This window comes from Acinonyx jubatus, chromosome D3, assembly GCF_027475565.1.
Source record: "Acinonyx jubatus isolate Ajub_Pintada_27869175 chromosome D3, VMU_Ajub_asm_v1.0, whole genome shotgun sequence".
Lineage (NCBI taxonomy): Eukaryota > Metazoa > Chordata > Mammalia > Carnivora > Felidae > Acinonyx > Acinonyx jubatus.
This window is the reverse complement of record NC_069392.1, coordinates 31278296-31303891: the sequence shown is the minus strand read 5'-3', so window position 1 is coordinate 31303891 and position 25596 is coordinate 31278296. Positions and strand designations below refer to the sequence as shown.

General features: G+C 36.2%; 1 protein-coding gene across 5 annotated transcripts in view; it reads right to left on the bottom strand.

The window, feature by feature from the left end:
- The window catches only part of SPIRE1 (spire type actin nucleation factor 1), a 198704-nt gene that overhangs the window by 57186 nt on the left and 115922 nt on the right, over positions 1-25596 (bottom strand). For all 5 annotated transcript variants that reach the window (XM_027068416.2, XM_027068417.2, XM_027068418.2 and 2 more), the window contains exons 5-6: positions 15254-15331; positions 11044-11208 (exon numbers count right to left, since the gene is read on the bottom strand). In XM_027068416.2, coding sequence (XP_026924217.1) covers positions 11044-11208; positions 15254-15331 — 243 coding nt within the window. The remainder of the gene's footprint in view (positions 1-11043; positions 11209-15253; positions 15332-25596) is intronic.

The following is a 25596-nucleotide window of genomic DNA, read 5'->3' as shown; positions in this document are numbered from 1 at the left end:
AGACAAAAACTGTCACAAAAGACAAAGAGAGACATCATATATTGATAAAAGGGCCAATAAATCAAGAAAATATATTATAAATATAAACGCACCTAAATATATGAATTAAAAATAGAAATAGTTCTATAATAATAGCTGGAGACTTCAATAATGGGTAGAACTAGAGAGGTCAGTAAGGAAAGAGAGAACCTGAACAACACTAATTTCCAACTAAACAAACCAACTAATAATATAGAACATTCTAACCAACAGTCTGCTTTTTCTTAAATGCACAAAGAACATTCTCCATGTTAGACCTCAAAACAACTCTCAACACATTTAAAAAGACTGAAATTATAAAAGCATCTTTTCTAATCACAAAGAAATGAAAGAAACCACTGGCAGAAGGAAAGCTGAAAACATTCACAAATATGTGAAATTTAATATATGTGCTGCCGAAGCGAGCACAAATATGTGAAATTTAAAAAACACACTGCTAACAACCAGGAGAAATTATGAGTCAAAGAAGAAATTATCAGTAGAATAATAAAATACCTTGAAATTAATGAAAATGAAAACACAATATACAAAAATTTATGAAATGCAGTGCTCAGAGGGAAATTCATAGTTGTAAAGACCTATATTAAGAAAGAAGGAAGAAGAAATAATTCAAATCAATAACTTGACTTTACATTTTAAGGGTCTAAGAAACAAACAAGCTTGCATAAGGAAAGAAATGATAAAGATTAGAGAAGAAATAAATCAAGAAAGAAAAACAGACAAAATTAACAAAGCCAAAAGTTGTTTCATTCATTCAAAGATCAACAAAATTAATCAACAGACTGACCAATAAAAAAAGAGACAGGATTCAAAATACAAATATCAGAAATGAAATCAAAGTAGGGACATTACTACAGATGTTACAGAAATACAAAGCATTACAAAAGAATAGTATGATAATTTTACATTAACAAATAAGATAATCTAGATGAGATGGACAAATATCTAGAAAGACACAAACTAACAAAACTGATTAAAAAGGAAGAATGTGAGGGAGGGAGGAAGAGAGAAAGAGAAAGAAAATCTGAACAGACTTCTAACAGGTAAAGAGATTGAGTAAGGAATCAAAAATCTCCCAAGAAAGAAGAGCCCACGACCAGAAGACTCCACTGGTGAAGTCTACTCAAACATTTAAAAAAGAATTAACCCCAATCCTTCTCAAATTGTTCCAAACATTAGAAAAGGAGGTAACACTTCCTTAGTTATTCTGAGGCCAACACTACCCTGATACCAAGCCAGACATGGGCATCACAAGAATACTATGTATTAAATCCCTTCTAAATATGGATGCAAAACTCCCAACCAAATAGTAAGCTGACTCTAGCAGCATACTAAAAGTATTGTACATCATGACCAACTGGGATTTGTCCCATAAATGCAAGGATGGTTCAATGCATAAAAATACACCAGGTAATACACCACCCATGTTAATGGAATGAATCAAAAGAACCCACATGATTGTCTTAATTAATACAGAAAAATGATTTAGCCTAATACCAACAACACATGATAAAAATACTCAACAAACTTGGAATGGAAGGAAACTTCCTCAGCATGATAAAAGTCATTTGTGAAGGGGAGCCTGGGTGGCTCAGGTGGCTGAGTGTCTGACTTCAGCTCAGCTTATGATCTTGCTGTTCCAGATTTCGAGCCCTGTATCAGGGTCTGTGGTGACAGCTCAAAGCCTGTAGCCTGTTTCAGATTCTGTGTCTCCCCGTCACTCTCTCTCTGCCCCTCCCCCACTCATGCTCTGCCTCTGTCTCTCATAACATTTAAAAAAAATTGTTTAAGTAAACATTTAAAAAAATTTTTTTAAGTCATTTGTGAAAATCCATAGCTAATATTATACTCAATGACGAAAAACTGAATGCCTTCCCCTTAACATCAGAAAGAAGATATGGATGCCTGCTTTTGCTAATTCCATTCAACAACTGATGTTTCTAGCCAGGATAATTAAAAGGCATCCAGAGGGGTAAGGAACAAGTGAAAGTATCTCTCTTCACAGATTACATGATCATGTATATAAAATAAAATATCCTAAAAATCCATCGAAAAATTATTAGTGTTAATAAACTTGGCAAAATTGCAGAATATAAGAGAAACATATAAAAATCAGTTGTGTATGTACATATAATATGTATATGTATGTATAATGCATATACATTAGCAATGAATGATCCAGAAAAAATTAAGAAAACAATCCCATTCACAATGACATTGAAAACAATAAAATATTTAGGAACAAATTTAACCAATGAGGTGTAAGGCTTATATCCTGAAAACCATCAAACACTGCTGAAAGAAATAAAAGAAGACCTAAATAAATGGAAAGACATCCCATGTTTATGGATTGGAAGACTTAATATTGTTAAGATGACAATATAACCAAAAGTGATCTAGAGATTCAATATAATCTCTATCAAATTCTCAATGTATTTTTTTGCAGAAATAGAAAAGCCTATTTTAAAATTCACATGGAATCTCAAAGAATTCTGAATTACCAAAACAATCTTGAAAAAGAAAAACAAAGTTGAAGGACTCACTTTCAGATTTCCAAGCTTATCACAGAGCTATAATAATTAACTATATGTATTGTAATCATCCCACAGTGTGGGATAAACATAGGACAGTCATCACACATCAATGAAACAGAATTCAGAGTTCAGAAATAAACTCATACATTCAACTGATTTATGACAAAAGTCCCAAGACCATTAAATGGAGGTAAGAAAAGTCTCAACAAATGATGCTAAGACAAATGGGTATCAAAATGCAAAAGAATGATGTCTGACCTTTACTTCACACTATAGGCAAAAAATTAACTTAAAATAGACTAAAGACCTACATATAAGAGCTACAAGTATAAAAGTCTTAGAAGAAAACAGGGGTAAATCTTTATAGCCTTAGATTTGACAATATATTTTTAGAAATGACACCAAAAGCCTGAGCAATAGGAGAGAAAGAATAGATAAATTGAATTTTGGCAAAATTAAAACCTCTTCTGCTTCAGAATACACTATTAAGAGAGTAAAAAGACAAACTACAGAATGGGAGAAAATATTTGCAAATCATGTCTGTCAAGAGTCTAGTATCCAGAGTATATAAAGAATTTTTATCATTCAACAATAAAAATACAAACAACACAATTAAAAATTAGGCACAGGATCTGCATTGACTTTTCTCCAAAGAAGATATACAAAAGGCCCACAAGCACATGAAAACATAAAACATCATTAGTCATTAGGGAAATGCAAATCAAAATCACAGTGAGATTTCACCTCATACTTACTATGGTAGGCATAATTAAAAACAAAAATGGACAGTAACAAATGTTGGCAAGAATGTGGAGAAACTGAAACTCTCATACACTGCTGGTGGGAACATAAAATGGTGCAAGTGGTACAGAAAGAAGTTTGGTGGTTCCACAGTGAGTTAAGCTTAGAATTATCATGATCCAGCCATTTCACTCTTAGGCATTTACCCAAAAGGACTGAAAACAAGTATTCAAACAAAACTTGTACATGACTGATCACAGCAGCACTATTCACAATAGTGAAAAGGTGGAAAGAACCCAAATGTCCATCACATGATGAATGGATAAACAAAATATGGTATATGCACACAATGGAATGTTATTCTACCATAAAAAAGAATAAAGTACTCTTACATGCTACAATGTGGATGAACCTAGAAAGCATTATTCTAAATGAAAGAAGCCAGACACAAAAGGTCACATATTATTTGATTCCATTTATATGAAATATCCAGAAATATCCAGAATATATGAAATATCCAGAATCAGGGCAGGGGAGATTAGGAGTGACTGCTTCATGGGTACAGGGTTTCCTCTGAGGTGATGAAATTATTTTCGAATGAGACAGAGGTGGAGGATGCACAAAACTGTGGATGTACTAAATGCCACTGAGCTATATATCCACTTTAAATACCTTAAATGAATGAATGAGTGAGTGAAAGAGAGGAGAAAAAAAACCAAAAACAAACAGACTCTTTAAAAGCCTTTCATTTACCACAAAAGAATAATACCTTCCAAACCTGGATGCACAGTTATGTCTATTACATCCCATTATTTCCCAAATACATGATCTTGAGCCTTACCCAATGTTATATGTCTTAAAACATATTATAACCCAGCTGAAACCTGTGAAATCAGCATTTACAAGAGGAATCTATCCTATGTAATTCTTAGTATCAGACAAGTTTAACTACTATTTAGCACAATTATTTTCTCTGATAAAAATAGATTGATTTAGTTATATTGTGGGTGACAGGTAAGACATTAGTTATAGATCAAATAGAAATGTTAATAATTTATTAAGCAGTATCAACATTTACTTATTTTAATCAATAATATGAATTTCTAAATAATTCCTTCAGGATAAGAGATTTTGAAAATCACCTGAGATTAATGTTGAGTACTCCCACTCAGAGAGGATATAGTTCAAATAAGTAGAAATTTTTGAAAAAGACAGCATTGTCCAATATTAGCAACAACAATTATCTTGCATTGTTTGTAAAAGTGTAAACTGGTGTAAGTTTGGCAAAATGTATTAAAATTTTAAATGTGCACAATCCTTGATCTATCCATCTCACCAACAGAAATTTAAACCAAGGAGATAATTAGATGAGATGTTTGAGGATATTCATCATAGTACTAATTAAAACAACGAAAACTGGAAACAATCTAAAGGTCTATTAATAGAGGCTTGGGTAAATAATTCACAGTGCACATATACTAGAAAATACTGTGAAGTCATTTAAAAAAGAGAGACTGTCGGACATTCATTCCTCACAGGAATTACAGAATGAAAAGGGCTAAAAAACAGTACATGATTCTCTTTGTATAAACAATCATCCATCCATGAATATAGAAGAGTTTGGAAGGAGAGGTTCTTCAAGATGCTGAACGGTACAGATGGAAGATTTTCAGGAAATTTTTGCTTTTATTTATGTCTCCTAAAAATTTTTTCTACAATGACCATGTACATAGAAAAAAGACAAATGTGTTTTGTGGAAAATGTATGCGAAAGCATGGTGTATTGCAGCTGGGTTTAATTATAATCTGTTAAATACTGAAGACCTGACTGATGCATACACACTTACTGATGGCCTCTTATCCTTCTAAAGCATACCGTACCTGTTCCAACCATTTCATCTCACAGAATGCTCCTTGTTGCTGCCCATAAATTGGAACTCTATCTTCATGAGGCAGTGATGTCCCTGAGATGCTTTCTGCAGTGTATTTAATGGCATTTGATTTGTCTGCTGAGCTATAAGTTCTGCTGTGTTTTCACAGCAGTGCAAGTGCTCGGCTGTGATGAGTCAGACTCCTGCAGGTGCAGCTGGCTATGGAAGGAGCACACCCAGCAGTCACACATAACCCTTCAAGGAGAATGTGCACAACATTGCCAGAGATGGGCAGATGTACCTTTCTCAGTTTTACAGCATTAGCGAAGAACCCAGGCTTCTCTTCAGGAACAACACAGCTGCTTTTTGCTCATCACCTGGACCTGAACATATTTTCCAGCGTCCTATCATGTCTACTTGTGTGATTCCACGACCTTTTGAAAACTCAGCTGTCCCGTTAGGGTAACATCAATGTCTATTTGGTCAAATATTATTCATTCTTCCAATTCCAAGCCCAGAATAACCTTTCCTTGGAGCCTCCCTTAACATGTTCAGAAAGGGCTGGCTGTCTCTTCTATATCTTACCCTCAACCTTTCACTTATTGTATATTGGTCTCTCTTACCATACTGTGAGAATGGAACCATACATTCATCTTTAAATCACCAGTATGTGGCATAAAACCCTAAATAAAACTTTAATTAATTAAATTTTAAATAAAATTAATTCTTTGTAAAATGTATGGAAATACACCCATTCTGGAAAACTGTTTGACTATTTTTCATAGAACTAAATATGCCCTTACAATATGACCCAAACAGTTACACCATGGACATTTATCCCAGAAAAATGGAAACTTGTGCCTATATAAAAACCTGTACACAACTGATGATAGCAGCTTTATTCTTAGTATCTCCAAATCGGACACAACCCATATACCTTTTAATAGGTGAATGGTTAAGCAAACTATGGTATGTTCATATGATGGGATACCACTCAGCAATAAAAAAGAGTGAATGATTGATAGGCATGACAACTGGGACAGATCTCAAGGAATGAGTGCTGAGTAAAAAAAGCCAATCTCAAAAGGTTATAGTCTGTACTATTCCATTTATATAATATAATTGAAGCAACAAACTTAAGGACTCCACACAGGAGTCCTGTGGTGTTGGAACAGTTCTGTATCTGGTGATGGTAGTTACATAAATCTACAAATGTGACAAAATTTCACAGACACACACACACACGCACGTGGAGTTTAGGGTTATGATGTGACAGTGGAAGGACACAAAAAGTTGACAAGAAATAGAATAATACTACCAAAGCTAGGCCTTAGAAAGGTTAATCCAGTAGCAGTATCAAGTACTGGAGGGTCGGAGGGGACTGGAACAGAGGCAGGAAGGTGATGCAAAAGATACTATAGAAAGAATTAAGAATTCTAATTCTTACAATTAAGAATTCTAACAATTAACTGGATGTAAGGAGAGAAAAAAGTGTGTAAATTTATAGAAAAAGGTATTAACAGTGGTCATCTCTGCATTTTACGACTGCAGAGATTTCCAGTTTATAATTTTTTTGTATTTGCACTGATGAAGTTTTAAAAATTGTGATAATTACTTTTATATTCAGGAAAAGTATTTTCCTAAAAAATGTGAAGTAAATAATTTTAGTTATTGTAAAGCATTTGACTGACTAAAAGTCATTTTATTATTATTTTTTAATATGAAATTTATTGTCAAATTGGTTTCCATACAACACCCAGTGCTCATCCCAACAGGTGCCCTCCTCAATGCCCATCACCCACTTTCACCTCCCTCCCATCTCCCATCAACCCTCAGTTTATTCTCAGTTTTTAAAAGTCTCTTATGGTTTGGCTCCCTTCCTCTCTAACTTTTTTTTTCTTCCTTCCCCTCCCCCATGGTCTTCTGTTAAGTTTCTCAGGATCCACATAAGAGTGAAAACATATGGTATATGTCTTTCTCTGTACGTAAAAGTCTTTTTAAAAGACAGCAACAAAGAAAAGATCTCAAACTGATAGTAAAAGATGTTAGCCCAGGTGAGCTGAAGAATGATGATCTTACATGAACACAAAAAGAAGAGCAAATGTGGGGACACAGAATATTGAGACCAGTCTTGGATATACTTGGTTTAAGAAATCCTGGAAGAGGTGCCCAAGAAAGTGTGAAATATATAAAGTACTCAAGGCAGCAGAGACTATTTAAGACAGTTGAGAACTGCAGTCACACAGATACTGAAGTATAGGTGATAACGAAAATTTTAAGTTTTAAGGGAGAAAATGTGGACCATGAAAGAACTCTATAGGAGCCAAATCTTGAGGAATGTTTGTGTTTAGGGCATGACAGAAGGCAAAGAAGACAGTGCAGTGGTTGTCCCCAAGACAGGGTTGGGGATGGGGAGATGGGAGGTCCCACACACAAGGAAGGAAACAAAGCAGACTCCTCCTCTGACTCTCCCCACCTTCTTTCAGACCCTGCAACCCGACAAACTCCACCCCTAGCTTCTAATGCTCTACTTTCCCCTTCCCTACAACCTACAGCCTTTCCCAAGCATTATTACCAAACAAAACTTTCTTTAGCCCCAATGTGCCTTCCAGATGCTAGCTACCCTTAGATCTCTTTTTAAAAACTTCTTTAAAAAGGCACACTCAGACTGTTTCTGCTTCCTCATTTCCAACCTACAATCTGGTCTCTTTCTATTCCTTTACTTAATAAAGTTTACAAATCATGTCCATGTTGCTAAATTTGTTAAATATTTCTCAATGCTTAAATGGTCTGACCTGCCAGCAGCATTCTGCCTCCAGAAGTGCTACCTCCCTTTTGCAGCTGTGACCCTATTTTTCCTATGTTTCTTCTCTAGCTACACCTTTTCAATCTGTTTACCACCTTCCTCTGTTCTAATCTCTTACATGCTGAGGCTCCCTGGGATCTGTCCCAAAGCTGATCTCTCCTCTTACCTCTGCCCTGTCCCTGAGAACTCCAGTATGTCCGCTGTTCCCCACCCTCCTTGCCAACTCTAGCCGTCACGATTCTACATTCCATTCTATACTCCAATTATAGAGAATTTTTGTAGTTTTCTTATGTCAAATCCCATCACTTCTTGGTCTTTGTACATTTTTTTTTTTTTTTTTTTGGCATATAGCCTCTTACATTGAGCTTATCACACTGTATTGCCTAATTACCTGTGGCTCCCACCATACTTTAAACTTCCTGAGAACAAGGACTATATTACATCCTTTTTCCAGATTCTAAAATAGTGCCTGGAACATGAGAAGTGCCTAGTAAATAATTGTTAAATTAAAATAAAATTAAGAAATATACAACTGGTATATATTTTAAAATGTTTAAATGTACTTGTAACCAAAGAAATATAGATTTAAAAAAATTTTTTATGTTCATTTATTTTTGTGAGAAAGACAGAGTACACGTGAGGGAGGGGCAGAGAGAGACAGATAAACAGAATCCGTAGCAGGCTCCAGGCTCTGAGCGCAAAGCCCGACATTGGCCTCGAGCTCACGAACCATGAGATCATGACTTGAGCTAACCATGAGATCATGACTTGAGCTGAAGTCGGATGCTTAACTGACTGAGCCACACAGGCGCCCTCAGAGAAATATAGATTTTAAAAATAAAAGTATTTTCTCCCAGTCAAATTTGTCAACCCCAAATGATACCCACTTTAGTCAAGGATATGAAGAAATGGGCAAAACTACTGTGTTGTAAATAGTAATCATCATGATATAACTAAAGGGCAATTTGGCCACACGTGTGTAGCACACAGCACAGGTTCTGACAGAACGGGGATGAAGATAGGCTTTGCCTTATAACTAGTTGTCTGAAGAGCACCTTTAAACTTCAGTTGCCTCATTCCTAAAAGAAATCAGATTTAGTAAGAAGTAAATCAACATAATATAGCTGCAATATTGCAGCTTATTAAAATTAATTAACAAAGAGCTCAAGCAGCTACCTAAATGTTTTTTTTTAGAGTTTATCTATCTATCTATCTATCTATCTATCTATCTATCTATCTATCTATGTAATCTCTACACCCAATGTGGGGCTTGAACCCAGAGATCAAGAGTCGCATGCTCTTGGGGGCGCCTGGTTGCCTCACACAGCTGAGCATCTGAATCTTGACTTTGGCTCAGGTCATGATCTCATGGGTTCGTGGGTTCAAGCTCCGCATTGGGCTCCACAATGGCAGTGCAGAACTTGCTTGGGATTCTCTCTTTCCTCTCTTTGCCTTCCCCCTCATTCTCAAAATAAATAATAAATACATTTAAAAAAAAGTTGCATGCTCTTTCGACTGAGCCAGCCAGGTGCCCTTACTTAAATCTATTTTAAAACTAAGTGGTGTGCTTCGTAAGAATCTTCCACATACAATAACTCTGATTAAATTTTCTAAAAAATGGGGATATAATTCTTTAATTCATCTCCTATCTACAATTCATTAATTCATTCCACAACTATTTGTTGGGCACAGTATTTAGCACCTGGCTGTGTGTCAGGCACATGCTCTAGTTAGGGGATATAACAGCGAAAGAACTAAGTTCCTGTGGTAAGAGAGATAGCGAATCTGAAAATACATGACACTGTGAGCTACTGACACATGTGGGTAGGGGGGCAAACGCTTCTCTAATCAGGGGACATTTGAGCAGAGACCTAAAATGTGCTAAGGAAAGCTACATAGATGTGTGGGGAAAGAGAGTGCCAGGGAAAGGGGCAGCAAAGGTTCTGCTGCAGGAGCACTTGACAGCAGAGACCAGCATGGCTAAGGAGGAGAAATCAACCAGGAAAGGTGGTAGGAGGTGACGTCTGAAAGGTAAGCTGTACCAGACTCTGTAGAGCTTTGCAGGCCAAGGTAAGGATGTGGCGTTTGTTCCAAGTGTGATGGAGAACCATGGAAAGTTCTGAGCAGGAAAATGGTATCATCATATTTTTACCTGAAGAGGCTTACTCTGGCTGTTTTTGGGAAAAATTGACTAAGAGGGGCAAGAGTGAAAATAGGAAGGCTACTTAGAGGTCACTGTAATGTATGATTGAGAGACAGTGGCAGTCATATTCAGGACATATTTCAGAGGTAGTACTGTCAGGATTCCAATTCTAAGAACCCAACGCAAAGATTTCACTATTGCTATTCAAAAACATTTATATATGCAAGGATACACAACATAGGCTGCCACAACTTAATACAAGTTGATCGACTTAATAAACTCTGGTATAGCCATAAAGCTAGAAGGGAGGTAGTCATTTAGATGTGATGATGTTGAACACATAATGACATGGAAAAATGTTCATACTATGTATGTTAAGTGAAAATAACTGGTTACAAAACAAAGTATTCAATATTAATCCATTTTGTCTAAATAAAATGGATAGAAAAAAGAAGGTTATAATACAAGCATGTTAGCAAAACACCTCTCGGGGCTGTGAAATCACACATTTGCAACTTTTCTTCTTTGAGCTTACTGTATTTTTCAAATTTTCTGTAATAATTATGTATTACTTCTATGGGAAGAAATGATTTTTAAAATACTGAGAACAGGGGTGCCTGGGTGGCTCAGACAATTAAGCGTCCGACTTCAGCTCAGGTCATGATCTCACGGTTCATGAGTTTGAGCCCCGCATTGGGCTCTGTGCTGCCAGCTCGGAGCCTGAAGCCTGCTTCAGATTCTGTCTCCCTCTCTCTCTGCCCTTCCCCCGCTCGCACTCTGTCTCCGTATCAAAAATAAATAAACGTTAAAAATAAAAAAATAAAAAAAAAAAACACTGAGAACATTTTCAACAAATAAGATTACTATAGAATAACCATTTGAGTTTATTAATGGTTTCTTTGTTACTTACCATTACTTTTCGCAAAGTGTATCTTTTAGATCGAATGTCATCCATTAGCATCTCATACGGGGTGAGCTGATATTCAATGGGCAAAGGGTTGTACTGCCGCTCTTGGACCTTCTTAAGTTTTACTCCATTCCGCAAATCCCTCATCACCTGTACCCAGAATCGAGCCTAAAAGAATCAAGGGTAGAGAGATGTCCATGAATAAATTTACTAGTTCCCTCTAAGTAGCTACAGTCATACAGAAAAAATGAAGAGCTTGGTTTGCAAAACATTGAGTAGACCAAACAAAACTGATTTTTAAAACTAGATTTTATAATACTAAGTAAAAAGCCAGTAGAGAATCACGAGCTCTAAGTTCTGAGGCACCTGGGTATAAACCCTAACTCATTCACTGTGAAAGGCTGTATTAATGGCCTCAGTTCTTCACTCCTCCTGTGTCTACACCCTGTTATGTGATTTTGCTCACTGAAGAGTATATTTCCCACACTCTAACATTGGTTTTGGCTTTATGATTTGCTTGGCCACTGGAAGGAATAGTAGTGGATGTGATGTAACCAAAGTCTGCAAAAGCAAATGCATAATGGGTTTGTGCTTCTATTGCCATGAGAACATTATGCCTGGACTAGCATGATTGTCCAGGAGAAGAATGACACACACATAACTGATCTGTACGCTCATGAGCTAAATAAATGTACTACTTTATGCGACTGTGATTCTGTAGTGGCTGGTTAGGCGGCATTACTGTGACCACAGCTAAATGATACAATCACCTATTAGCTATCTGACATCCAGCAAGTTGTTTCACCTCTCTGACCCCTGGCTTCCTCACCAATAAAAGATAATGGTACTTCATAACTTGCTGAGATGGTCATATATTATGTGGAAAATGGCCATAATTTTTATGTTATTACTATCTTTGCACAAATTACATAATATTGGCCTTCTTATCAACAAATAATGGTAAACTGATTTGCTAGCCCTTCAAGAAAATGAGATATAAATGAAGTACTTACAATAATATAAGACATACTAAATATGTATATTATTATTATAAGTTAATCCTTTTATTTTCCTGCCTATAAGCTAAGGTGTCATAGTCTCTACTTCAGTGAAAAGTAAATCAATATGATATTTAACTGAAACACTGTGGTTTGTTAAAATTAATAAGTAGTTCATATTTATTACTTAAACATATTTATTAAAAACCATGTGAAATATTTCATAAGAATTATCTGTATAAAATAACTGATTAAATTTCTCAAAAATGGAATTTATGATTTTTTAAAAAATGTATACCATTTCTTATTCCAAATAAGATTTGAGGTACTTAATATTGTGGTATATCCATTAGAACACCTTCTAAAATATTCCTATTTTAAACAGATCCTTAGAGAGGCGCCTGGGTGGCACAGTCGGTTAAGCGTCCGACTTCAGCCAGGTCACGATCTCGCGGTCCGTGAGTTTGAGCCCCGCGTCAGGCTCTGGGCTCATGGCTCAGAGCCTGGAGCCTGTTTCCGATTCTGTGTCTCCCTCTCTCTCTGCCCCTCCCCCGTTCATGCTCTGTCTCTCTCTGTCCCAAAAATAAATAAACGTTGAAAAAAAAAATTAAAAAAAAAAACAACAGATCCTTAGATTCTGCCATTAAAGATATTCTAATACAATATCCCTAAAATATTCAGATATCTCTTTTGAGAATGTTCTTGTCCCAATTTCTCTGTTCTTCTTATACGCATTCCTTTAAGATCCAGTTCAAATATCATCTCATCTTTTAAAATGCTATCTCTTCTCTTGACTGCCCAGGGCTTTAAGAAAACTTGACATATGTGAAATTTTGAGTACTTAAAACAGATAAATTAGGGGATGATTACTCATATTAGAAGATTTTGCTATAATTTATGAAAGGATTCAAACAGACTTTTTATATAGCCAGTTCTTTATATATTATTGTTTGGCAAAAATTTTCAGAAATTTAATTTAATTCAGAGATAAAAGTCACAGTAAAATAATGCACGACTGTCACTGTATGTACTCCCAGAGATTCAGTCATTCACATATTCCATCAGAGAGATCCTGAGATGCTACCATCAAAGATACTCTAATTCTCCTTCATTCTTTCATTTCATTCTAATCTTTCTAAATAATTCATTTTAATGGTCTTATAAGAGAGCAGCTGGTGATCTAGGCAAATGGAACTCCCTTTGGAGTTAGTGCATCTCTCGTCAGTGATCCTACCAGTTTTTAAATGAGGCTACCCTACGGCAATAAATTAAGTTTTTAGTTCAAGTTTAAACTAGCTGTTTGCTAAATTCTGACCACCTGGAGTTATTTATCTGGCTTCCACGTCTAAAAAAACAAATTTTAAAATGTATTAGTCAAGATAAAATACACCTGAAATAAGGCTATTAGAGTATTCTACACAAAGGAAACAATAAACAATACTATTCTAAAATGATAATACCTATTTACAAGACATTACAGGCTACTTATTTTTTAACCTTAATCTTAAATGTTCTAGATTAATATTCCAAATATCTCAGTGAAGATATCAATAAATTATGAATATTTATATCCATACATCAATACATGTGGATCCATACAATGGATTGGAATACTACTAGTAATAAAAACAACAAACTATCGGGGCATCTGGGTGGCTCAGTCGGTTAAGCGTCCGACTTAGGCTCAAGTCATGATCTCGTGGTTCGTGAGTTCGAGCCCCGCATCGGGCTCTGTGCTGACAGCACGGAGCCTAAAGCCTGCTTCAGATTCTGTGTGTCCCTCTCTCTACCCCTCCCTCACTCATGGTCTGTCTGTCTCTCTCTCAAAAATAAACATTAAAAAAATGAAAAAACAACAACAAACTATTGATAGAGGCAACAACATGGATGAAATCTCAAAAGAATTATGCTGAATAGAAGAAGCCAAGCAAAAAACAGTACATACTATATGATTACATTTTTGCAAAATTTTAGAAAATGCAAACTATAGTGAGAGAAAGCAGATCATGGATTGCTTTCCCATGAGTTCCTCCCAGATCATGAGGAGAAAGGAAGCAGGATTACAAAGGGGTATGAGGAAACTATGGGGGTTAATGGATGGGCTCACTATTTTGATTATGATGATGGTTTCATGGGTATGTATGTATGTGTGTATATGTCAAAACTTATCAAATTATGCCTTTTAAATATGTGTAACTTATTGCATGCTGATTATACTTTAATAAAGGTGTTAAAAAAGAATATGGCAAACAAAGTCTAATATGGTCAAAAGCAATTTGTTCATATCCCCCAAATATTCCTAGTCCCTCATTTAATGATATCATTTTTTTTTAAACGTTTTATTTATTTTTGAGACACAGAGAGACAGAGCATGAATGGGGGAGGGGCAGAGAGAGAGGGAGACACAGAATCGGAAGCAGGCTCCAGGCTCTGAGCCATCAGCCCAGAGCCCGACGCGGGGCTCGAACTCACAGACCGTGAGATCGTGACCTGAGCTGAAGTCAGCCGCTTAACCGACTGAGCCACCCAGGCGCCCCTAATGATATCATTTTTTAACCAATATCCTTAACCTGAAAATTCAGAATCCTAAAATGTGCCTTCCCACTGATGCCTGAACATACCTCAGTCTAATTTCATGACAATGACTCAGCCCCAAGGCTGTCAGGCCTACCCAACTCTAAGTCATACATGAGGGCAGGGACTCTTGGTTTTACTAGGGTCTAGTACCATGCCAGAAAAACAGTGACTACTCAAACTGTATTGCATAAATACACTGTAATCATCTGTGCTAGAAATCTGTCTTCTGTTTTATGCAGGCAGAGATCCTATAATAATACAGGAATGAATAATTTTGCATCTCAGAACCCTAATACAGTAACTATTCATCGGATAAATGAATGCACAACACTGTAGTTTCACACCTTATCCTGAAACAGAGGTTAAACTCTGACTTACAAGAGTATGCTAAGGCATTAACATAATCAGGAAGGTCAGTATTTTAAAACATCAATTTTATCAGAAGGGACATTGGGGTAGTTCTAATAAAATCAGTTAGTTTTGTAAAATGGGGAAGATATTTCCTCAAATGTAAGACTAAGCACATTCAAATTCATATAATATCAATTCATATTACAGTCCTTAGTAACAAGCATTTTAGAAATCATCACACTCTGTCTTCAACACTAAGCAAAACAGTGAATATCCAACTACCTTACCCAGTCAGCATTTTTCAGGTCTTCCAGGTCTGTGTTAGATTCATCACTCTTTTCCATTTCTTGAATCTTCTTAAGATTCTATCAATTAAAATAAAAAGAAAACATTTAGGTATAAAAATTTCATTATGCTACCTTCTCAAATGAAAATTTCTAACAGATATCTTCAGATAAAGTCTATATAGAAGCATTATTGAAGCAGATAGTACAGAATCTACTCCCCTATACATTTCAGTCAATGGTAAACTACAATAGATACAGTACTACAGAGAGATGGGCTGAGATTGTTCCTTCTAATTTCCTTCTAGGCCTTGCAGCTAAACCTTTGTCACAATATTAACTCACACCACTAAAATGTATTCACATTTTCTTTTCCCCCAATGCCCTTATTCAATCCACCATCAAATCTCACAGATATTATTTCCTCCATATAACCTAAGCCCTCTTCTTTTTATCTCCACTGCAGATCCCTTAATCCAAACACTATCTAATTTTTGCTGACTTCTGATGTGGTCTGGCCCCAGATGTTCTCCTCTCCTCACCCCCATGCCTGGTCTCATTTATTCTCTATTTCTGCTCTTCTTTCAGATATCAGGCTCAACAGAACCATCAATTCTTCAGGAAAGCCTTCCCCTCCCCTCAATTAAGTCAAATCTTCCTACTATACAGTGGCATATAGCACCATCCACCTTTCCTCTGTAGCCCTTTTTACACTGTAGTTTTACATTTGTTTGTACCTTCCCTCTAGGTTTCATGAGGCAAAATTCCATTCTCAGGGGCTAATATATATAGCATTGGCACTTTTTATACTCAATATATATTTGTCAAATAATTTCATGAGTAAATTTCAATATATAAAATGCTTTTTATTTATTTATTATTTGGTAATGTATATATTGCAAAAACGATTACTGCAATAAGGGTAGTTACCACCTCCACCGCCTCCTATAATTACCTTTTTGTGTACGTGGTGAGAACACTTCAGATCTACTCTTGAAACTTTCAAGCATGTAAGGCAATATTGTTAACTATCGTCAACATGCTGTATATTAGATCTCCAGAACTTATTCATCTTAAAACTGCAAGTTTGTACACTTTTCAATTTTTAATTTATTTGAATGCTGTTGACACACAATGCCCCACCCTTCGAAACTGCATGAATCCAACATTTGCAATTTTAAGAAAATCATGATAACTAAAACATCTACTCGGCTATTAATTACTAATCTGTGTTATACCATTCCTACTTACAACAAATCAATTCTTGTATATTTTATAATTTGTTGAGTTTATTTGCCTGAATGCTTGTGGACTGAGTTTAAATGTACCTCATGAAACCTAGTTTATTTTATATGAAAATACTTAATAGAAAACATTTCTAAACCATTTATTTTTTGCTTCTCAACATCTCAGATTGACCATCTGCAAAATGAGAATAATATCACCTGCTTTTTTTGTACTTAATAATGTATAGGAGTATTAATATAAAAAGAATAAAATTACTCTGAACACTTGAAGAAAATGTGGTATAAATAACGTATTCTTTTGCTAGGAAAGACATTTGGGGGATGAGGGAAGTACTTCTTGGCTGCAACAGGGTATGGGGAAATAATAATATCAGCTAACAAGTGCTAAGGCTTCAGGCAACCATCACTTAACCCCAAGCACAACCCCTGTTATGGCTGGGCTCACAACTGAGGCTCACAAAAGCTAAATGACATGGCTGGGGTCTCCCCACAGGCAGGACAGAGAGTTAAGTAGGTAGAAGTGGCATCAGGGTCTCAGACAGGAGATAAGATGTGTGGAAGGGACACCAGATAATGAGAAGAATGGCCCTGTTGGGAATATAAGTGTCCTGATACTGCTTCCCAATGACTTAGATAAGCCTTAGAAAAAAGCTGGATAAAGTTCTACATTACTTTTGCTAAAATTAGTATTTATGAACTGCTAACACACAAGGAAAAAGAAGACTTTACGACTTGTAACTGGGCTTTGCAGATAATTGGGTACTTAATATCTAGTGTAACATTGTGTCAAAATCTGAGTAATAATCATTACTAAATTAGGACCCTCTATTTTCTGTGTTTAATGACGCAACAGATGTCCTGGTACATGCAATTTTTCTGATATTTAAAATACCCCCCCATTTTTTGCTACAGATAATTAGTTGTCTTTTTAAAAATCTCTGATGATTTAAAGCCATGGTTTTCAACCCAAGTCCACAATCTTCATCAAGTAGTGATATCTTGAAATCAGAGCTGAACAGGGAAGAGATCAAAAGGACAGGCACATTTATTTTGTTCCTCTGAGGACTTTAATCCAAGCTCTATCCCAAAAAGAATTAATGCCTTAAGGTATATATTATTCTATTGACTAGAATAGTGTTCTTTCTAGCTTTTTATAATTAAAAGCGTAAAAGAAAAGAAAGAGATTTAGGGAGGTGAAATGCCTTTGGGCACCTTGGGACTCTCTCAGCAGCAGTGCTCTTCCCTCCCTTACCCAAATACCAAAAGCTTAGAATAAGTACCTCATCTCTTCCTATTTCTTCCAACTCCAGCCTTGGGGCATTTGCACTGGCTGTTCCTCTCTCCACAATGCTTTACCCCCCATCTCCACATAGCTAATTCCCATACATATCTCATTTTTGCTCAAATGTCACCTTCTCAATGGGGCCTACCTTGACCATCCTATACAATCCTATACAAACCCCAAGCTCCACTCCCTGCACTACCAATTCCCCTAGTCTATGTCTTTTTCCAAAAATCATCCTGCCTTCTAATAGTCTATATGATTTACTCAATGTGTTTACTGCCTGCCTTTTGTTACTAGATTTTAAATTTCATAAGGAATTATTTTTGTGTATTTTGTTCACTGCTGGGCTCCTGAAATCTCTAGAAGCATGCCTTGCTCTTGGTAGGTGCTTAGCAAGTATTTGTTGAATAAGTGAATTAAGATCTTTCAACCAAGCCCTTCAATCTCAACAGCTCTTATCAAGTCAACTTTAATAAGAAGCCCTATGAAAGGGAAAATTATTCAGAGGAAATTCTGAATTTTCTTCTCTAAATTCAGAATCTACTGAAGGGGTGGGGAAGAAAACTCTTATCTATGCCACACAGAAACATGTGCTTTCCAGTTCAGGGAAATAAACATGTAATCCAAGCTCACATTACATTTAAGTGTCTCATTCAGTCAACAGATTAAAATAAATAATAATCAGAGTAAATAAAAAGAAAAAAATGCACACTGAAGTACTTATAATACTAAACACGTCAACAAGATTCAGTCAACATCAAAATAAATTGGCTTGAAACCTTAGTGCCTAAGAAGATCTAGTATGTACACATGGGCCAACACCCTAACAACACACTTCCCCATCCATAACCAAGAGTGCAATATGGGCTCTTTGTCACCTACAGGCTGGTCCCACAGCAAGCACTATATTGTTCACCCAATGATCTATAAGCCAAAAGATAATGAAAAAAGCTGAAAACATGATGGAGAAACCCATTTTTGCAAGCCTATGTTGTTTTTTAAAATTTCTGATGGTCTCTAGGTCCTTCTAGGCTCCAAACAAGAGAAAGCAAGATAAACAGTACAGGTACAGGAGAAGATGGGTGGTCTTTGGCAAGATGAAGATATGTATCTTTTTTTCTAGATTCCCACTGCTACTACCAAAGCTGATGATGGCAAGTCTTTCAACTGTTTTTTCTGCCTCGGTATCTTCCTCATTTGGTTTATCTTTTTACTCCCCTATGATGGGTTCCCAGTGTTTCTGCTGTCACCTTCAAACTGGGGTACCCATATTTCCAGGGACCTCTGGTCAAACAGTATAGTGATATGCCAGGGAGCATTTACAATGACAGATAAACAGGACACGTTTTCCTGGAGCAAATTTTACTCACAGATGTGATGGATTATCATGCTGTGGTAAGTTGCCTAGGTCCACACCCTACACCCACTTCAGGAATGAAGTACTCTTCCACTGCTGCTGGAGGTTTTGTCTGCTGTGGCTCATAACCTAATCCTGCCCTAGGAGCTGCACTCAGGGCTCAGAGCAAGGAGCTGCCTTGTCATGGGTATGCCCCATCTCTGGGGTAGCCCACACCCAATCACTGGTCTGTGTGGAGGTACAGGTCAGGCCCCCTTGCCTCTCTTGGGACATCTCTGAAAGGCCATCCTAACTTCTGAGCTCCCTGTGGGATCGGCTGCAACCTGCTGCACGTGCATCATAGTTCAACTTTTCCTTCACCGCTCACAGGTGTTCCCCAAAGCAGTTCCCAATAAAACCTCCCGAATTCAAATTTTACCCCTCAGAATCCTTTTCATGGGGGAACTCAATCCACACATGGAACATTTAAAAAATATTACAATTAGGGACGCCTGGGTGGCTCAGTCAGTTGAACATCCGACTTTGGCTTGGGTCGTGATCTTACAGTTCGTGAGTTCGGGCCCCACATCAGGCTCTGAACTGACAGCCCAGAGCCTGGAGCCTGCTTTGGATTCTGTGTCTCCCTCTCTCTCTCTGCCCCTCCCCCACTCATGCTCTGTCTCTCTGCCTCTCAAAAATAAAGAAACATAATAAAAAAATAAAAAAATAAAATATTACAATTAGATGTAGACATATAAAATAAAGTTTACATGGATTTTAAAGGTAAAATGTATGATTTCAAGGACACTTTGACTTGCACTGAACAATACATCTCTCAGTGGGTATCTGTTGCTTTTGTCTAGATACATCTCCTCCCTTCCTTCTTTCATTTGGGGAATTCAGCCCCTACAGTTTGAGTAGGGCTAATCCCATGGCTGGCACACCTTATCACCTACTCACAAGGGTGAGGACACAGCCTCCACCAGCCAGTGCAGCCACAGCAACTAGTTCTTGAGCAGGCATATGTTTCTGAACTTTCCTCCAAGATATTTTTGCTCTAATTAAGAGAAAGACTTTCTGCTGGAGTTACTAAACTGAGGAAATGTGAGGTTTAAGCTACAGACTGTCATCTTACCTGCTTTTTAGTAAAAGCCCATCCCAGGGAGTGAGACAGAGAAGGCCAGCCCTGATTATAGAGTTTGAGACACTGGATCCAGCTGCGCCTAAAGTTAGCTGTACCCTTAGACTTTCCATTTATGTGAGCCAGTAAATATTCCCCTACTTCACTCATGCTAATTGGAATGGATTTCTGTTACTTGCAACTGAAAGAGTTATGATTTAATATGTTCCTTTAGTCTAGAAGTACGAGTTCATGCTTCTATGTCTTAGGGGTAGTCTGGTTGAGTAATATGAGAAGCACATGGTCCCTTTTCCACCCAACCTTAAATTTTACTGTTCTCCAACACATCCCATCCAGATGGTCTTACCGTTTTACACCTTTACACATCTCCGCCTTTACTTGTGCCGTGATAAAATCCCTAACTCCCTGCTACTAAGAAAAACGATCTGCTCTTTATAATACTAAAGACAGTTTAAATTAATAGTCCAAGAATTTCATGTTTTTTAATTTTTCTGAATTTCTACCATAAACTGTAGTTCAGACACTTCCTAGCTGGGTGTCTTTATACGGGTCACCTAACTGCTCTAATCCTCAGTTTGTTTTCCCATCTGTAAAATGCAGACAAAGAACTACTTTCTAGATTTTGTTAATATTACATAAAATAATACAGAAAGAATACAGCATGGTGCCTGGCTCATGTTAAGCATTTAGTAAGTACTAGTTATTAAAAACCAACAAATATCTGTGAGATTTCACTGTGAATACTTTTTATTCCATCACTATAACATTTTATTCTTTTACCAAATAAGACCAAATTTCTTCATGAAATCAAAATCCTGATTCACAAATAAGTCAAATACAGTAGCTGAGAATCTGTGAATACTGTAATTGAACAGGCCTGAAGAAATGTGCAACTAGAAATCTCAGGTTTCTAGTTAGCAAAAACAAATGAGTTATTTGAAAGTAAATTACATGTTTTTCTAGTGTTAGTGACAAGACTCTGTCAATTATATTCTGGCTTCTGAATAAATTATTTTGTATGCACAAATGTAATAACAGATGCCAACCTGAGCTTGGAATATGGTGAGAAAGTTATAATTGAGTACCCGCATGGCAATTAACTCTCTGCATGTCTGACATAACCATTCTCAAGCTAGCAATTAGCACTGCTCCAAGCCAACACTTTCAGTTCCTGGCACCTTAAAAAACAAACAAATAAAATCTACTCTGTGAATCACAAGATATCAAATACTCACAGAATAATTTTAATTCATTTGTATAGGTTCAACACCAGCTCACATATAAATGCCTCTTTTTAGATTAAACCACCCTTACAGATATATTCATGTATTAAAAGAATACTTTAATAACAGCATTTCAATGATGATCATTTTCCTGCATACTGTTAACCACTTCATGCCATTTATCATTTATTGATATTCCTCTATATACTGAGTACATGTTTCAGTTAGAAACTTTTCTTTAAAAAATTTTTTTTTTCAACGTTTATTTATTTTTGGGACAGAGAGAGACAGAGCATGAACGGGGGAGGGGCAGAGAGAGAGGGAGACACAGAATCGGAAACAGGCTCCAGGCTCCGAGCCATCAGCCCAGAGCCTGACGCGGGGCTTGAACTCCCGGACCGCGAGATCATGACCTGGCTGAAGTCGGACGCTTAACTGACTGCACCACCCAGGCGCCCCAGTTAGAAAATTTTCAATGTGTAAAAATGAATATGTTTTAGTAACTCCTTAAACCTTTTTTTTACTCAATATATGCTAATATGCTTTCAAAGAAATTACTATTAATTATATTTCCCGAGTGACAAAATCACTTATATAAATGTCGCCTGTAATAAAAAGAACACATATATCAGCCACAGAGATTAACAGCCATGCTGTCCTAGCTGAGATATTTTTACCATAGAGAAAAGCAAGAAAAAGGGATTTTATCATATTTACCAGCCCAAAATTAGTGTTCCAAAAATTAGGGTACATAAAACTCCCATGGAATTATAGCAGTTCATCTGATAACTGGAAGTCTCCCATATACATTAAAGAGTTAGTGGATAATTACAAAAGAATATGATTTATATTTTCATCAAGTTTTATAACACTTTCTTAAAGATGTAATATAGTCTTCTCCTCAAGGGATACGATTGGGAAAAGGTAACTACAACAAAGATGAAAGAAAGTCAGCATTTTATTTAATTAAAAAATGTAAAATGTTAAGATACTAAACTATAAGTTGATAATTTCTGTAAAATTTAATTTGAACTTACATGGTTCATTAAAGAAATTACAAAAAAATATAGATGAAGTCATCACAATGAAGGAAATTCATTCTAAATTCTTCCAATACTTTTGTGTACACACACACACACACACTCTCTCTCTCTCTCTCTCTCTCTCTCTCTCTCTCTCTGAGGGTTTAATGAATGTCTCTGCCTCAAGTAGCTGGACTCACAGTATCTCCCTAATACAACCACCCTTCCAGTTTTCATATTTATCCACCCCTATAGACTCACCCCTATAGACTCATCAAGTCTTCACACATAAAGAAAGGCAGTGATAATCATAAAATGATCATTAAAATATCATGGACAATATTTGCAATCTATATCACAACAAGTATTTTCTTAAGACATACAAATGGGTAAGTAAAGACCAATACTACATTAGAAAAATGGGCAAAGGATATGAATAGGCAATTGATAAATACAAATATGCCCTTAAGCATATGAAAAGTTGCCCAATCTCATTCATTCAAAGGAGAATGTAAACTAAAACTAAGGAATACAAATTTTCACCTATCACTTAAAAAACACATTGCGTAGGAAAAGACACACTCTTACACAATGCAAAGGATAAGATCATTGGTAAACCTCTATTGAAGACAATTTCATATTTTATGAAAATTGTAAATGCACATGCCATTTGAACCAGTAGTTCAAATTTTAGGAATTTATCCTACATATATGATTACACCCATGAAAAGTAGCTTTAAAACTATCCACTGTAGCATTGTATGAAACATCAAAAGATTAGAAGTAATCTTTCTAACAGAGAGCTGATTAAATCAATCACAGTATATCCACACAAGAAAATATTACAAACTCATACTAGATGTAAACACTATGGACTGATATGAAATGATCTCCAAGATATATTATTAAATGAAAAAAGGAAAGTTCAGAACAGCATAAAAAAGGGAGAAAAAAACATGATGTTTTTGTTAGTTATGGATAAAATGTCTCCATAAGAACAAAAAACAAATTAATAGCATTTATTGTTTGTGGGACAGCAGCCAGCATAAGGGTATAGCTTAGTATAATTTGAATGTTTGAATCATATGAATTTTCTTAAAATAAAGTTAATTAAATTGAAGAAGTTACAGAACCTGCAAGAAGACTTCTTACATGCTATTTATTTATTTATTTATTTATTTATTTATTTAGAGACAGCGAGAGAGAGATGAAGAGCAGAGAGAGGGATAATCCCAGGAGGAGCAGAGAAGAGAGAAAGAGAGAGACAGAATTGAGGCTCACCCAAAGCAGGGCTCATGTTTTACCTGAAGAGGGGCTCGGGGCTCATGTTCACTGGAAGTGGGGCTAGAGCACACCTGATGTGGGACTTGAACTCACAAACCATGAGATCATGACCTGAGCCAAAGTCAGATGCTTAACGACTGAGCCACCCAGGTACCCTTACATGATCTTAAATAAAGATTCTTCTGCAATTATTTTAGCAGGGAGAATAGTGATACAAGCAAGATACCCAGGGCAGAGAGAGTAATTTAATTACTTCTGATGAGGTAAATGCTCTGCACATTTACTAACATTCACAAAATAATAAATCAATAGAAAAAAGACAGACATTGACAAGGGCCATGAAAAGTTACAAATGATGGACGATCTAATTAAAATGAACAAATGGCAATCTTACAAACAGACATCTGGTGGCAGTTCTTTCTTTCAAAAAATGATATGCTCATGTCTTGGCAGAATATAAATCCATTTTAGCTGTAGGGAGAAATTTCCAGCTAACCTAAATGCCAGTTTTATTATTGTAAGTGTTGTGAGCAGGCATGAGGAGAATGATAGGCAGGGAATATGAGAAAGCTGACTAAAATACACTTTTTTTTTTTAACTTATTTTTTTTAAGTAGGCTTCCTGCCCTGCGCAGAGCCGGAAGCAGGGTTTGAACTCACAACACTGAGATCAAGACCTGAACTGAGGTCAAGTCGGATGCTCAACTGACTGAGCAACCAAGGGACCCCTAAAATATATCTTAATATGTTAATGAGATAGAGGTCTTGTGACTTTATCTTTGTAAGTGTAGTCAAGCAGAATATGTCAGAAGTCATATCACATGCAGATGCCTTAGTATGATTGAATGTGGTCACTGGCAATGGTATTATGTAACACAGGTGGATTTGGTTATGGGCTGATAAGAGATGGTGGATGCTAAATACCTACATTTGATTTTTTCCAATAAACTGTAGGTAATTAAATGTGGCTATTTGACTTTTTAAAAAGACAAAAAACAGCTTAGTCAATTCCAAAAACATCGCTTTTCCCCTCACAACAAAAGATAATTTATATACACACATTTATACACACACACATATACACACACACATAATATTCCACTGGTAATAATCTTATCTAAGATAAACAGCTCAAAGATTTCATCATGAAACTTTGATTTCTTATAGCACTAATAGTAACAATACTTAATGAAGTGTCACAGCAGTAGTTATGATTGTACAGTATAAAAACACTCATGCTAATATTGTGAAGATTCATACTGAGATTCATGCTTATCCATGCTTACTTCCAGTTCATCTTCTTACCCCATAATTCCAATATCTGGTCAAATATTAGCAGATAAAGGTAAACTGGTTCTAATCTACGCATCTAGAGATCATCCTTCCATCATTAAATTTAGGGTAAGATTTAACTATTCAAAAGAATTTGAATGATGAGGTTTAAAATAAAGTCACATGTAACTATGGATCACTAAAACATTCAAAAAATCAAGACACTAGCATAATGCTACTTGTATTTTTATTTTTCTAAAAATTTTTACTTTCATTTGAATATAGTTGCCACACAACGTTCTACTAGTTTTAGGTGCACAATGTAGCGATTTGACAAGTTTATATATTCCACGATGCTCATCACAAGTGTAGCTACCATCTGTCCTACTATACCACTATTACAATATCATTGACTGTATTCCTTGTGTTGTGCTTTTTATTCCCATGACTTATTCATTCCATAAGTGGAAGCTCGTGTCTCCCACACCCCTTCAACAATTTTGTCCAACCTCTCACCTCCCTCTCCTCTGGCAACCA